At 43.6% G+C, this 15,398-nt stretch overlaps 1 protein-coding gene across 3 annotated transcripts in view; it reads left to right on the plus strand.

The window, feature by feature from the left end:
* The window catches only part of epc1a (enhancer of polycomb homolog 1 (Drosophila) a), a 30,708-nt gene that overhangs the window by 5,403 nt on the left and 9,907 nt on the right, over positions 1–15,398 (plus strand). For all 3 annotated transcript variants that reach the window (XR_006093089.1, XM_042399099.1, XM_042399098.1), the window contains 8 exons: positions 8,388–8,547; positions 10,802–10,947; positions 11,195–11,401; positions 11,781–11,929; positions 13,113–13,266; positions 14,141–14,299; positions 14,531–14,620; positions 14,846–14,994. Coding sequence is in view for 2 of the 3 variants with exons in the window: in XM_042399098.1 (XP_042255032.1) it covers positions 8,388–8,547; positions 10,802–10,947; positions 11,195–11,401; positions 11,781–11,929; positions 13,113–13,266; positions 14,141–14,299; positions 14,531–14,620; positions 14,846–14,994 (1,214 nt within the window). In the remaining variant the exon portion in view is untranslated. The remainder of the gene's footprint in view (positions 1–8,387; positions 8,548–10,801; positions 10,948–11,194; positions 11,402–11,780; positions 11,930–13,112; positions 13,267–14,140; positions 14,300–14,530; positions 14,621–14,845; positions 14,995–15,398) is intronic.

The following is a 15,398-nucleotide window of genomic DNA, read 5'->3' on the forward strand; positions in this document are numbered from 1 at the left end:
AGCTAGGTGTTGCGTGTTGACAGCTCCAGCTCTGCCATGTGTGCTGCATACTGGGCTGCACTTCTGTCTGAGCGGGGAAAAATATCCTGCAGATCCTGCCATCCATTTAATCATACACATGCTTGTCATTGCGATCATATCCGGCTTAATTCATGTGTTAAGCATGCCTCCTTGTTTTGTCTGACTGGATACACCATAATGAGATTTTAAGGTTGTTGTTGCCGTATTTAAAGTGTGTGAATTTATTAATGGAAATTGACAAGAGCTACCTAATTGCCTCAATAACGACAGATGCAAAAAAAGTATACACTGTAACACATATTGGTGTGCTTTTTTTGTCAGCGTGTGGTGTGTAAACAGTTGTGGTTTTATCAGTTCCCGTTTTAAAAACGTTGATAGTTGTAGCCTCACTGTCATGAGGAGTTTTAAGGCTGCTTTGTGGCTTTACTCAACTCTAGATGCTTGGATTGTAACTGTCAGCTGTTTTTTTGGATAATGTTGAGGTTGGGTAACATTCCCCAGCATGTCAGATCTGCTTTTCTTTGAATTAATAGTATGTGGAATGTGTGCTACTTAATCCTAATTGGTTAAGTCCTGTTTTATAATTGTATAATATGACATTTTAATAATATAGGAATGATTTGCATTGTGCTTGTAGGCAGATTATGCAAAGCTAAATTATAGCTCAGTGGAACCACAGCTTGTCAGGTTGAATACAGCTTAGGTTTAACATGTAGGTTTACAGCATAAGTCAAACAGGGTCACTCTCTTCACTTCACTTTCTTCTACTGGTTGTTATACTTTCCAACTAACCATCCACATTTATACTTGTCATCTGAACTGCTTGTAGGTTTTCTAAGTTGTTGTGGAATGTGTGTTATCACTGTCAGCGGATAGCTGCTGGTAATTGAGAAAGCACGTGTAGTAGGAAGTCAATAGGTGTTGTTTATTTCCCCTTCCTGGCCCGCTCCTTCACCGTCACCTCATCAGCAGGAGAGCCCCACCCCCACCCCCTCCGCGTTGCCGAGACGCCTCAGCAGACACAAACACAAGGAAAGCACAGACGGGGGGTCCCGCGAAGTCAGCAGAAATCCTACCCCCCCCCCCCCCTCCCCTGTCGGCCATTCCCCCACCTACTGTACACATACACACACACACAGCGGCGTTACATAACACAGTGACAGAAGAGATAAAGAGGACAGTTTCACTATAAGGCCGCGCATGGCTTAGCTCCCTGACCCACATCCTGTCCAACAACAATGGGAGCGTTGCAGCGCCGAGCTGACTGACCGACCACACGCCGGCTCCAGAATGATGTCAATTAAAGAAGCACGCTAGTTTCAACGGACAGGAAGGTGTCTCTTTTTGTAACACGCCATTTAAACAGCCAGTTTGTCTTTGGTTGTAGGGTTGGAAGACATGAAGAATACATTTAGTGCTGAATCTGTAGCTTATGCATTTCTTTTTTCACCACAATCAAGTGCCTTTTGTATGTCTGCTTCATCAGCATTCACAGTGTCAAAGCTGCCAAACCTCACAAATTATAAACCATGAGTAGCTGTAACGCAACTGGAAATATGGTGCCTCATTCACTAATAGCCTGTGACCTACACAGCATAAAACCATTAACGTGCTATGCTTCGCTGTGGCTTTTTAACAGACATCACAGTGGTATATGTTCGGTTTTAAGGCTCTGCATTTCTTCGCTCAATAGCGGTTTTGTAGATGCGATATGCAGCAGAGTAATTATATCATGTGCATTGCTGCGAAAGTCGCCAATAGGAACATTTTGTCCTCGTGCAATCAGGCTTTCTTTTAATTGTGACATTTGTACTGATTGTTGAATACGTAAAGATTCAGCAAGTCGGGGTCAGAACATCAGGAAACACAGTAGTCTGTTACACTTTGATACAGCCACTGTCAAATGACGACGTACACAACAAGAAACAGCTGATGTGTCTCATGTATACTTATGTTTTAAGTATGATAAATAGCTGTTATTCAATTTTGTGTTCCTCAGATTGGACACACACATTCAAGGGAATGAGTGGCATTGTATATATGTAATGTTTTTTTTAGTTGAAAGTAAAATTTTGGCTCTTCAAATTGTAAAATCATCTTTTAGAAGAGATTCCAAGGTCCTAGTTGAATAAAAAGAACTTGTCACAATGACCACACGAGCTTTGAATCGAAGCAACTCATCCACAGCACAGTTGCTTTTATGCACCAACAGCAGTGTGTGCGCTGTGATTATGCCATTCAGGTGTTGTGTGGTAGTTAATGAAGAGGAACGCCGATGCTTCATTCAGTTACAGATGCTGTGAACTGTGAATCACATCCTTTGTGTATTTGTAGCCTGTCTTGTTTTTTGGCCCGCTGGTCGGTCTCATGGCATGCATCGCAGTGTTTTTGTGGATTTTTATAGATGGGTGCGTGTCTGGTCTCACTGAGCAGAGCGGGTCTCGCCTTCTTCTAAGACTTCCTCACCTTCCGCCCGAGCCGGCATGAGCTGAGAACACGTGCCGGAGGCCGCGCTCGAGTTGCCATGGCAACTTTTTTTTATTGGAGTCATCTATTTTTCTTGGGAACATTTAATGGAAGGAACGCGTGGTGCTGTGAAAAATAGATTTTCATTTGTCTCCTTTATCTGCATCCGCGGCCGTGACGGAAAGCAGCGCCGCCGCTGTGAAGTATCTACATTCCCACACGTTTTGTTGTGCGGAGAGAACAAGGGGAGTAAGAGGTTCAATGTCAGCGGCGTCAGAAAAGTAGAAGTGTTTAGGAGCTACTCTGTGACTGAGGTGTTTCAGCATCTGTGCCCACCGCACGTCTATTAACGCCCAACATTAATTTTCTGTTGTGTTTGCTTGTGAAGTGTTCTTGAACTCCTAACCCCTCTCATTTTTTATATTTTTATATATGTTTTGCAACAATGAGAATGAACAAAGTCAGTGTTTCAACATGGACAGACTTTAAAAATTAGGCTTTTCCAATGACATCTCAACTTTGGGTTTTGATATAAAACAGACATTAGCGAGAGGTCCTAGGTTAACCGAGTTTTAGTCATTCCTGTGTGCCATTCATAGAAGTCCTTTATCCCTACTCGCCCAATTCCTCAGCAGAGGAAATCCCAGGCTGCGAACGGCGGTTGTGAGGATCACAGCTGCGAAAGATCAGGATATCTTTAGGTCAGATGCAGCTCAGGGTAGCCTGCTTCAATCTGCAAAGTCGATATCCTCTACAGAAAGTGTGCAAAGACAGGTCTGGGCCAGGCTCAGGTTTAATTGGTTCCTCATGCACACACTCCTTTTACACAGGTTCCTTAACTCACAAAGCTCTGGGTTCACAAGTATGTCAGACAGCGGGGTTCACAGAGGGTGATTCTGGAGGATCTGTTTTACAGGTTGCATGAGAGAGCGAACCCTACATCTCGTTGGTTAAGCATGGGTTCATAGAGTTTACATAAGGTCACGTCACATTGGCAGACGAGTCTTTGATGAAGCAGATATCCTTGTTTGTCATCAGACCGCTGTAACGCAAGTGCCTGATGCTGAGTAATGATGCGTACAGACAGCGTTTATGAATGTTGGAAGAAACATATTTTACAGTTTGACTTTCAGAACACTGTGGCGTTTGGTTTCCAGTGTTTCCTGAGGTTGACTGTTTTTTTTGTGGGGGTCAGCAGCCAGACGTTTCTCAATCCTCTGTTTAGGAGCAGCTGATATTGACACTATAATGAGAATAGCGACCTTAAAGGTCAGTCCACCTTCAGTGACCCTGGTCAGGTTAGGTTAATCCATTGTTGCTAACTTCAGAGCTAACCCCCTTCACTTTCCCAGCAGTTGAGGAAACAACAGACCAGACTTTTCTTGGCCTTGAGAAGCTGCAGCAGTTATTAATGTGAATGTAGAGGAAACGCTGCTTTCCTCAGGGTGTTGTGATTTTTTTTCCCCCTCAATCTCAGGACATGCAAGTTAGGAGAGTTGGATGTAGGGAAGTGTTATTAAAATGTTTAATTTCCAGTCTGTGTCCCTTAACTCAGGACAGCTCCTTTCATCCTAGATGTACAGTAGGTTTTTGCTTGTAATAATTGGTTGAGGCTGGCCGTGTGCGCCAAATAAAATCTAATTTGCTGCGTTCTCAAAAAGCTGTCAAGCCGCTATTAAATAAAGAGCTGAGGGAAATACAAGTATCTGTAACTTGACTGGGTGTCCAAGTCTTTTTTTTCTGTCTTTATTTTTTTACATTTGAAGTTTCAAAGTTGCTGAAAGGGGACAGAGAACCACAGCGTCTGCTGTTTTAGACCAACAGTTGAAGACAAGCTATGTTAGTTAGCAGGGTCCGAAATTAACACCCACCAGGCGCCAAATGTGGCGAGATTGTCTGTTGGCGAGAAAATCTCATAAGGCTGGCTGCCACACTGGCGGGTAAATGTTTGTACCAAAATAGTCATGCATTAAAATATCTGGCATGATGGCTCCGAGGAAATTACTCATGTTTGTCCCTTTATATAGTGTAGACACGCGCACCGTGTGTGTTTTATACGCATCGAAACAGTGACGTGAAACTATAGGAGTGCTGGAGACTGAGGCGAAGGAGCGCCAGCCGCAGACAAGCTTGAGCACTCCTAGTTTCGTGGCATTTTTTACCGTGCGGGACTTCAGCTACTCAACACTGCAGCTCTCAGGGAAACTGTGACTTGCCGCCAGTCTGCTGCTAGCTAGCGTTAATTAAATAGCTATTATGTGGTGACATTTACAAGGAGTAAGTATACTTGACACAAAAAGGCAATTTATTGTTTTGTCCGGTAAAAAACATGCTCGGCCGGTGGATTGTTCATCTACCAGTCGTCTTGGCAGATGAGTCAAAAAGTTAATTTCAGTCACTGTATGTTAACTGTAGGATCACACGAATCTGTTGACTAAGCGTGGATGGTAGGCAGTGAACAAGACCGTGCAAAGATTTCGACAAGTTTGGCTGGAGAGTGTGTGCGTGCTTCAACAATCGTACGCAAATGCAGCACTTTTGTTTTATTCCAAACCCTGTGATTTGCCTGTGTGAACATGCCAAATTCAGTTTTTTTTTATTGTGAGTAAGATGCCAGCTTAAGTTGGCGACAAATTACTAGTGATTTTTAGAATAAACGGCCATTTGTTTGTGGTACGTTTACATCTCAAACTGATTTAGAGGCAGCAACGAGCAGGTAGGCCGTCAGCGGAAGCCGGACAAACTGCACGTCGGCTGTGTCCTGAATCAAATCGGATGAATACTTTCACTTTAGTCCTATGACCCTCCTCAAAGTTGTATTCACAATGGTCCAGTTGATATGATAAGCTGTTTTCTTTGTGTGTCGGTTGTAGAGAAAGCGTACAACACTGGGCTTGTTGATAAGCTTACCAGGGGCAGATGGTTCAGATCTGGACACATACTGCGTCCTTTCATGCCAGCTCACAGCTCCGATACGGTTCTCCCGTTACTCCACGCAGAACTCCTCTTGGGTTTGGTTTATACTTGAGGCCCTAAGTACTTACAACTCCCACGCAAGTGTGTGTGTGTGTGTGTCTAAAATTGCATCGTTTTCCGGTAATGGAAATTAGCTGTGCACAGATAGGTTTTTCGGTGACAGTCATATTTGCCAACCGCAATCGGTATGTCACTGAACACTGACCGATATCTCAAAATCCAGCCAAGAAAATGTGGTTGTGATAAAAAAAAAAAAAAAAAAAAGTTCTGTTAAAATACTTGTTAGAGCAAGAAGGGCCTCAGTCAGTTTGACAGGATTGGCCATCTGTTGCATCAACTGCTGAGAACGGGCCTGCAAGGACTGTGTACTACAGACTGAGCATACATTTGTAATAACCTGCAACTTCTTTGATATCAACTTCTTTACAAGGATTAATGCAGGTATATACTTTCTTTAGCCATTCAGTAATAAAGATGTTCATGAAGGCTGATCAGTAATCTTATTATTTAGGCTTGTTTTATTGAAGAAAGAGACTCATGTCGGTGTGGGATTCTGCTTAGTATCACAGTAGGAAAATGTTACTGTTCGTTTTTTTTTTTTTTAGGTGTCTGTTTCAGGTTACATAATGTAAAAACATCGTGTGCTCGCCGCTGAGTTCAAGAGTCAAACTGTCTGACTCATTTGCCAACGTCCTTGCTTGTGCTGGCAAGTTAGTTACAGCAACAGATCGGCTGCTGGAGAGAAACTCGCAGGTATTTTGTTCATGACTCCGTGGCTGAAAATGTTACACAGCATTTTTTGTAAACTTTGGAAACTTGACACTTTTGACTAACTTAGCGACTTTCTCTCAAGCTGAGAGATGCAGCAGATGTAAACAATGAATCACTGTCGGTGTGATAGTAAGGTTACCTGTGCATGCAGGGTGTAAAATAAATTGTGTCTTTGCCAGAAAGCTGCCTGTAAATTTGACCTCTGTGTACTTGCAGAGGATTGACACACCTATACAGTTGCAGATAGTCTTTGTGTTTGTGAAGAAGGGGCCCTAAAGTCCTACACCGTCCTACTACTGATGACTCATTTCTCTGAGATAGAGCAAAGAGCATCAGGAACCATGATGATATATATATATATACATGTTCTGCCTGCTTAGTCAAGCTTTAAGAAGTGAGAGGAGATCAGGTTGAAGGAATTCCTAAATGACATGTGGAAAGATAATCAACAAAAGGAACTGAAACAGATTTAGGGAAGATATTTGGCAGTGCTATACGGTTTTGGTTTTGGACAGTTGCCATCACATTATGCACTCATTTGCATTGGCAGTCTATAATTCCCCCCCCTTACATACTTTATGACTATTACTGAGATGTAAAAAACATGTCTAACATTTCTTAAACAGCATTTAAAAACATTTGTCCCCTCCGTGTCTTCTCGCGCTGATAATCTACACAGTCATATGAGAGCTTGGTATCGTACTCCCGTTCTGAGATGTCATTTTGTATTTGAAGCATTTTGATGTGGTTTTGCTGATGGATGTGTGGAACGACCTCAACATCCTTTGCTACAAAACCACACATTAACCCACAAGTGCTGTTAAATCCTGTACTTTAAAGCTGTTATCTGGAATGACTGCTGGGTTTGTGGCTGTCGGCCTCGTCTGACAGAGACATGCTTCCTGTGCACAGTATATCCGGAAACAGATAGAAAATTGATTAAAGTAATGATGAATCAGTCGTTTTTTTCACCAGCTAAATTGATCTTGTGCATTTTTATACACCAGTATATACACATTTATCTAAACATGATCATGTCACATTTTGTAATCCAGGGTGTTGTGTGGTGTGGTGTACACAGTTTGTGCGAGAACCTTTTAGAGTGTCATGCGCTCAAGTGAAAAAAATCATGATTTGACAGATGAAAGTGTCCGTAGGGTTATAAATTTTATACCAAGATGGAACAAAAAGATGACAAATGAAGGTTGTGAGATATGACGGTGTTGATTTTGGAGGCCTGCTCAGCGCTGTCATGATACTTTGATGCTGATTGGATTCAGAATCGATTCTTGACACGAGACCAATTCTCGATTGAGTGAATAAAAAGGGTCCAGTATACTCTGTGTCAAACCATTCACTGGTGTCCTTTAGTCCACTGAAATACAATATGAAACCTAACTGGCAGATAAGATAAATGCTCCTCAGCCTTTTTATTTTAAAAAGTTAACTGCATTAATTAATGAATCAAATAATTTGTAAGCATCTTACAGTCTGTTGCCTGTACGAGAGTAAGAAAGCGACTGCTCCACTGTGTTATTAAGGTTGCGTCTCCAGCAGTGGAGAGCAGCAGCTCCGCTGCACCGTCAGCTCCGGGGAAAGTCTTCTCTGTTCAAGATGCTGAGCAGGCGCAGGGTTGTTGAGGTGAAACGGATTGAGCACCAAGTTATTTTCTCCACCTCAGAGTTGGTTTAAGTTGTTAAATGCTGCAGTGTGTGTTGGTCAGCCAGTCAGTTGTTTGTTACTGCTGGAGTTTGCTGCTCTGCTCCACTAACGTAGTCTCTGAGTGACGGCGTAGGAACGTTCGTCTTGTAAAGGTAGTTAGTTGGTCATTAAATCAAAACATGCTTGCAGCTACTGCCTGTTTTTGAAGATGAACATCAAGATAACTCTAGTGTATGCACGCCGTAGACTGTCTGGCCCTCGCAGTCGAGCTCCGCCTTTTTTTGTTCCATCAACAGCACATACTGGAATTTTTCAACAAAGGCAGCGGCCAGTAACACAAAGAGTTAGATAAGCAGGAAAACCCTGTAATCAAATATGAAGTTTCTGTCTATTGTTTGATAGTACTGATACTCACTTCCTCAATCTTCCTCACATCCTCAAATTTGCAGATAAGTCTATTCTAAACAGCTGTTCTTCCTTCTCTCTTCCAGGAGCACCATCTCCAGCGGGCCATCTCGGCGCAGCAGGTGTATGGCGAGAAGCGGGACAACATGGTTATCCCCGTCCCCGAGGCAGAGTGCAACATCACGCACTACGAGTCCCTCTACCCCGGGGAGTTCAAGATGCCAAAGCAGCTTATTCACATACAGCGTGAGTAGCAGGCCGCTCGCAACAGGATTATAGTCTTTAGCTGCGTTAGCGGTCTGTCAGCACGTGGAGATGTTGTTGCCGTTCAGATTCACCAGATGTGTCTGATGGTTTCAGAGGGTTTAGGCCGCCGATTGAGCAACGTTGTTTGTTTGACTTGGCTTTTTAAAGGAGCATTTGGTTATCATCGAGTCTGTCAGGTCTGTCAACTGGCTCCTAGTTAAGCATGTATAATTTGTTATAAAAGATTCAATAGATTTTTCATGTGAGCACTAAATCAGTATCTTGTGCAGATACTTGAACACAGTACAGTGTTTCCCCCTAGGATGTTTTTTCAGCAGCGGTACTGTTGTGGCGCGCTTAGAGCCCACGTTGCCAGCACACCAGCAGTGAAATAACTTAAAGGTACTTTCGAATTGTTCCAGATAGGTTTATTCATGTTCATGGAGCCATGTGTGTAATCATTTACAGGAATTCTTGACACCAGAAGGACTCTGGAGGCCCAGATGGCCATAGTTGTAATAAATGTCAAAGAACGAAGTGCCTCAACACTATTTGACTAAAAACAAGCATTAAAAGTGAGCAGTGTGTCCTGAAGTAATCCTAATTCAGAAGAGGTTTTAAATAGAACTAAATATTGTTTTCAGAGCAGCAACAGTAATGTTTACAACAGCAAAGTTGCTATATAAACAGCATGTGTGTGTATATATACATATATATATATATATATATATAAAGCAGTTGGAAAATTTTTGAAACTTTTCTATGATGTTTATGCATGTTGAAGAAGTGGTTTGATAAAGTAGTGGCTTGTTACTCGTGAAGGTTTTACTGCACTTAAAGCAACGAGCATAGTTGTCGTCAACTTGAGTAAAACTTTATCTTTCACTTCACCTGGTTCATCGTCTCCACCGCCGCCTCTCTGCTCTGCTGTCTGCTCTGTGTGTGTGTGTGTGTGTGTGTGTGTGTGTGTGTGGATGAGCTGAGCCCCGCCCTCGGTCAAACACGGACACAGAGAGCAGACACCAATTCCTATTCACTCATCATTAGCTCCAGTCAGCTGCTTGAAGTGGAAAATGTGCGTGTGGTTTGCATTCGTCATGATTGTGTACCATGTGAGATTTCAGCGTTGGCGTTGATCATTTAGCGGCGGCGCTGCACCGCTGTTGAAAGCATATAGAGGCAACACTGCAGTAGTTGATTCCCTGTGTGAAAGGGACACCTGTATGTCTGTCTTGACACACATCAGTGACACTGTGACAACATGATTGTTGTTGTCCCGTTAGTGTCTGACAGGAGATGTCATGTCTGAAATCATTTGAGCAGTCTCCTCCAGTCTGCAAATAAATTGCATTTGTGTAGTGTATACTGTGTTTGATTCTATGTATTTGAATAAGCAGCATGTAAACTTAAAGGACCACTGTTAGATATTGTCATCATATCTAACAGTTAAGATGTGGAGCAGACAGAGTGAGCGCTGTGTACCTTCCCAAACGTTTCAGGTTTTGACAGGTTGATGTGTTGATTACAGTGGGATCCTGATAGTGACAAGCCAGCGAACATAGTTTTCTTTCACTGGCTGCTCGCAGTAGCTGATGGATTACAACAGACAGCCACCATTTTTACCAGACTAATATGTCACTGTCTGGAGAATCTCCAGGCCATGGCTGGAGATTCTGGCCAGATTGACTGGTAGGGCACAAAACCTAAATGGCTGGTTAAGTTCCCAGCTTGGATACTGGCGTTTGTCCTGAAGCGCACTGCTTTATTGAGTTGGTGAAGGCACAGAACCAAACCCAAGCACAGTGCTTTGTCATGATGAATGCTGTGTATTTTTTTGGAAAAAGTTTTGCAGTAGTTGTCTGAAGATAATGGTCTCAGCATTTCACACCTATAGAGTTATTAGACTTAGCTTGAAATGTACTGCTGCTAAATTAAAATATGATTACGTGTATTTAAAAATCATGACATGGCATTATTTCACTTTGGTAGATCACCTATGTCTGTCCAACATATCTAGTCAAACGTGACAGATCTTCTGACAATTTTGAACATGTAGTTGTTTTTATGTCTTTTTGCTGAGTAATGAAATATGTCTAATATGTAATTATTTCTTAATCATCATGTTCATGCACAGCACAGCCTGCTTTAGTAGTGTTTACAGTGATCTTATCTGTAGTTCTGACAGTCCTGTTGCTATTGAATTCCTGTAGGCTGTGTCAGACCCTCCAGTAACCGACTCTTCTTCATCTCATAGCTTTCAGTTTGGATACGGAGCAGCCAGACTACGACCTAGATTCAGGGGATGAGACGTTTGTGAATAAGCTGAAGAAGAAAATGGAAATCACCGCCCTGCAGTTTGAAGAGATGATAGACCGTCTGGAGAAAGGCAGCGGACAGCAGGTATTTGTCACCCTGCGTGGGGAAAGTACTGGTTTGCATATTATTATTTGCACAAACACATCTCTGGCTTTGACTTGTACAGAATAAATAAGTCCACTGAGTTAGTATTGTACTTTACTTTTAATGAACAAAATGCTGATTTTTTGCTCTGTGATTTATTCATTTGAGAGGTGGATAATTGCTGGGATAGCATAGTTCTCAGTTCCTTTCATTGCGCTGACTTTGTTTACCTTTTGTTGCTCCCCAGCTTGTCAGTCTTCAAGAGGCCAAACTGTTGCTGAAAGAGGACGACGAGCTGATCAAGGAGGTGTTCGACTACTGGAGCCGCAAGAGGAAAACCTGCAAAGGCGGCTCCCTCATCCCCAACGTCAAGCAGGAGAAGAGGGACGGCTCCAGCACCAGTGACCCCTACGTGGCCTTCCGCAGACGGACGGAGAAGATGCAGACCAGAAAGGTAGGAGGATGGAAGTGTTTTCTATCTTCAAGCTTTGATTTTGAAAAAGATCAGTTCTCCCTCTGGGATCAGTAGTATAAAACCAACTTGTCCATACATAACAAAGTATCCACTATCCATCTGGTAGGGACTTTCAAGTATTACACAGCGCCAATTCAGAGCGGTTGTGGAAACACGAAGGGTTATCCCGATATTCCTAATAAATCATTTGTACTTGGATGGCTGCACCACCACGTTGGCCAGCAGTGATATTATTATTACCCTAGAATAAGAGATATAAAAGCTCCAATAACTTTATGTCTGGAAAACTTTGAACACAAAGAGGGGAACATTTACGCCTTTCGCACCACTGAATTATCACCGTTTCCCCCTTTTGCAGAACCGAAAGAACGACGAGGCGTCGTACGAGAAGATGCTGAAGCTACGCAGGGACCTGAGCCGAGCCGTCACCATCCTGGAGATGATCAAGAGGAGGGAGAAAAGCAAGCGGGAACTGCTGCACCTCACACTGGAGATCGTGGAGAAGCGGTGAGAAAGACCGGCGTGTGAAATTGGGCCCCGGACACCATTCAAATCCCACAAAGAGTCTGGCAGCGGCTGTTAGGGTTGTCTGCACTGCATCAACTACCTTGTTAGGCAACTAGCTGCTATTAGGGAGGCCTTTTTCATAAGGATTTAGGATGCAGTAGCGAGATAAATGCATGCTTCACTCGTCTGTTAAGGTGACAGATATTTTCGGGGGATAATATTTTGTTTTGCTGCCGTGCCCTCGTTCTGTCTCTCTCCTGGAGTGTTTTGGGAATAGTTTCTGCTAAGGTTTTAAAACACTAAATGTTAAGCCCCTTGCAAGCTGAGAAAGTGACAGTGTCAGACCTTTTACTGCATGTGTGGTGGTATCGGATGACTTGTGTTGTTAACCTACGTGTTTATTCAGGCTTTTGTTTACTCGTCAAGTTAAAATCCAAAGTAAATATGACAGTCGCCTGCAAGATTGATGGTACAAAAGAGTCAACATATTTTCTGTAAAGTCAGGCTTCGCTGCTCGTGCTAATTGGGGTTACAGTCGCGGACACTGTTTTGTATGCGTTATCAATTTCGAGTTCATCCTATTTATCCAGTAGTGTCAGGAGCAAATGAGCTCATTGACTTGTCAGTGGCTGCTCGAGTCTTCCTCCAGTCTTTTAGGTAGTACACTAGACTATATTTGTGTTATTTTGCGTTTTTAATTTCTTTCCCAAGCTCCTCTTTTGAATTGTTTTTTTTTTTTCCCCCCAAGTGGAGCCTTTGCGATCCATCTAAACATGACATCTGAATAGAATGAATTTCTCGTGAAAGTAGCTGTCAGTGTGAGCTTAAATTGGACCCTTCTCCTTGAAGTGCTTTTGATTTGTAGTGACATTTCAATTTCCTCTTGTTATCCTGGCCCGCTTTCTGCCTGCGCATCACTGCCAGTGTTCACTCCCAGATTGGACCACTCTTATTCTCAGCAGATAGCTTCTCTAGTCCACTTCATAATATTATGCCGGTGCAGAGTGACCCAGCGGTACTGCATGGTGTGTGTGTGTTGTCTGTTGGTAGCGTGGCTTGAGCTGTTCCAAAGCACTGACAAGGAGGTTCTGGGATCTGTTACCATTATGCTTTGCACTCATATTTGACCATAAAAGTATACTCCCTCCCATGCTCACTGACTCATCTTCTATCTCTCTATCAGGAATGCGATGCCAGATTTTGGCAGTGAGGTCATGGCAGAGGCTCTGGCGCAGCGGGCTATGGTGAAACCCGTGTACACCATCCCTATCATTCCCCCGTCGAGCACCAACCAGTACAGACACCAGGACCACTTGGACATGAAGGACTACAAGAAAGTAAGGCCATGCACGTTGACAACACACTGCCTTGCTGCTATGTGCGTATAATACCTGCATCATAATAATGATATTAGTATTTTCCAATGAGCACGCAGTTTTAGCGTGTATCACTATTCATGCCTGGTAATCAGTCATCATGGGGGGGGGGGGGGGGGGGTAGGGTACGCAGGTTATGTGCTTTCAAACCCAAAACATTTAACATAAAGCTGAGTTGCCGTATGCTTTGATAATGTTGCACTTCATTACATGGCAGTATTGTGAACTCTGTGTCACCTCCTCTCATTATAACTTCATTAGCTCCACTGTCCCACAACCGTCCCCCCCCCCTCTTTGCCTGCAGGGAGACAACCATTTCCCCCTTCCTTTCGCTCTCCCTTTTTTCCCTCCACCAGCTGGTTGACTTTTTCCCTTTTGTAGTTCAGAAGCTCATTTTGGGTTTAACTCGGCCCCTTCCTCCCTCATTTCTCGCACTGATTTGATGCTTCACTCTAGAGTCCCTTTCTCTGTTTGCTTTGTCCCCCGTGTCTAAGAGCTGAATAGGATCTGACTAACCCCAGTAGAGTTGGAGTCTGTTCAGCCGGGGAGGGGTCGTCCCACTGGGGAAGTCAGGGTGAACGGTGCACGGGGGTGGATTGAGGGGAGGGGGGGACAGCAGCCATCTGGCTAGGCAGAGGCATCTGGCACGTGCTTCCATCTGCATATCAATGCCTCTTTTTCTCACTGTTGTTTCTACACACACTCTTCACCCGTGCACAGACCATCAACACTAGACTACCACAAACAGCATCGGGCATGTTTTTCATCTTCATTTCCTTCTTGATTAGGCAGACACCCCCGTAAACATTTTTGTCACTGTTTCCCCTCCTCTCAGCCGGAGAAGACGGAGGCAGTACGAACCAAAAGGAAATACGAAAAGAAACCCAAGATCCCTCCTCTGTTGGTGCCCCAACATTCAGGGCCCTCCGTGTTCAATCCCAAGGACCTCAACCAGTATGACTTCCCCAGCTCAGACGAAGAACCTTTCTCACAGGTAACATGATTCGGTTTCAATATGAATGTGAATTTAATTTTTGTTTTGACATTTTTGGGTTCAGTAGGAGTTTGATACGGCTGCTAATATTAAAAATAGACAAGTACGGAGGATGAAAGCCGCCACAGACAGATGGCTTGGCTTGTAACACACTGATTACGGAAGGTGGATAAAAAAATATGGTTTCAATTACTAAGCTCTTAATTTACTCAAGTTGTTTTCACTGTATAGATCCATTCAGGTTCCTCAGAGGCAGAAGAGGAGAATGACCCAGATGGCTGCTTTGCGTTCAGAAGGAAGGCCGGCTGTCAGTACTACGCTGTGAGTGCCCTCCTGTGACTCCTGTGTTTCTATTTTTAGTGCCAGCAGCAGGCCGGCCGGTCTGGCTGCCCTGGCTGTTAAGTCTTCCACACTCTGCCCGGACAGAACAATGCAATAAGGAAGACTTGCCCTTTTTCTTTTCCAATGTCTTTTCTTTGCTTTAAATTTTAATATCTGATGTCTCCGTCTCTGATTCTCCGTCTCCTGCTCATCTTTCCTTTGCAGTCTTGTCCAGACCAGAGTGGCAACTGGCCCTGGGTAAGCCCGTCGGAGGGCGGGCTCGGCAACCCACGTTTCCGCTACTGTCTGACGTCGCTGAACATGCCACGGCGCTGCATAGGTTTGGCACGACGTCGTGTGGGCAGAGGGGGCAGGTGAGTTTCACGCTGGTTTAGATTTGATAAGCGATGCTCGGATTCCTCTGAAGGTGCACATGAATGACTTTATATTTTGTGTAGCTCTTGAACACCATCTCCAATCTTCTGATGTTTGTGATGTAAAGAATAATAAGTGCGGTGTGGTCAACATTTTGCCCGGCTACTTCAGCTGAAAGTTGCATGTGGCTGTTTGAAGATGAACACTAAGGAGGTACTTGAACAAAAATGGGCTGCACGGTCAAGCTGCCAGAAAAAAGCTGTTACTGTGCCAATGCCACAAAACATCCTGCTAACAATACGTCAAACAGCACCTAGACGACCCTCAAAACCTCTGGAACTAAGTTATTTAGAGTGATGAGACCAAAATTGAACTTAATGGTCACAACTATAGACAGTATGAA

Source organism: Thunnus maccoyii, chromosome 21, assembly GCF_910596095.1.
Source record: "Thunnus maccoyii chromosome 21, fThuMac1.1, whole genome shotgun sequence".
Lineage (NCBI taxonomy): Eukaryota > Metazoa > Chordata > Actinopteri > Scombriformes > Scombridae > Thunnus > Thunnus maccoyii.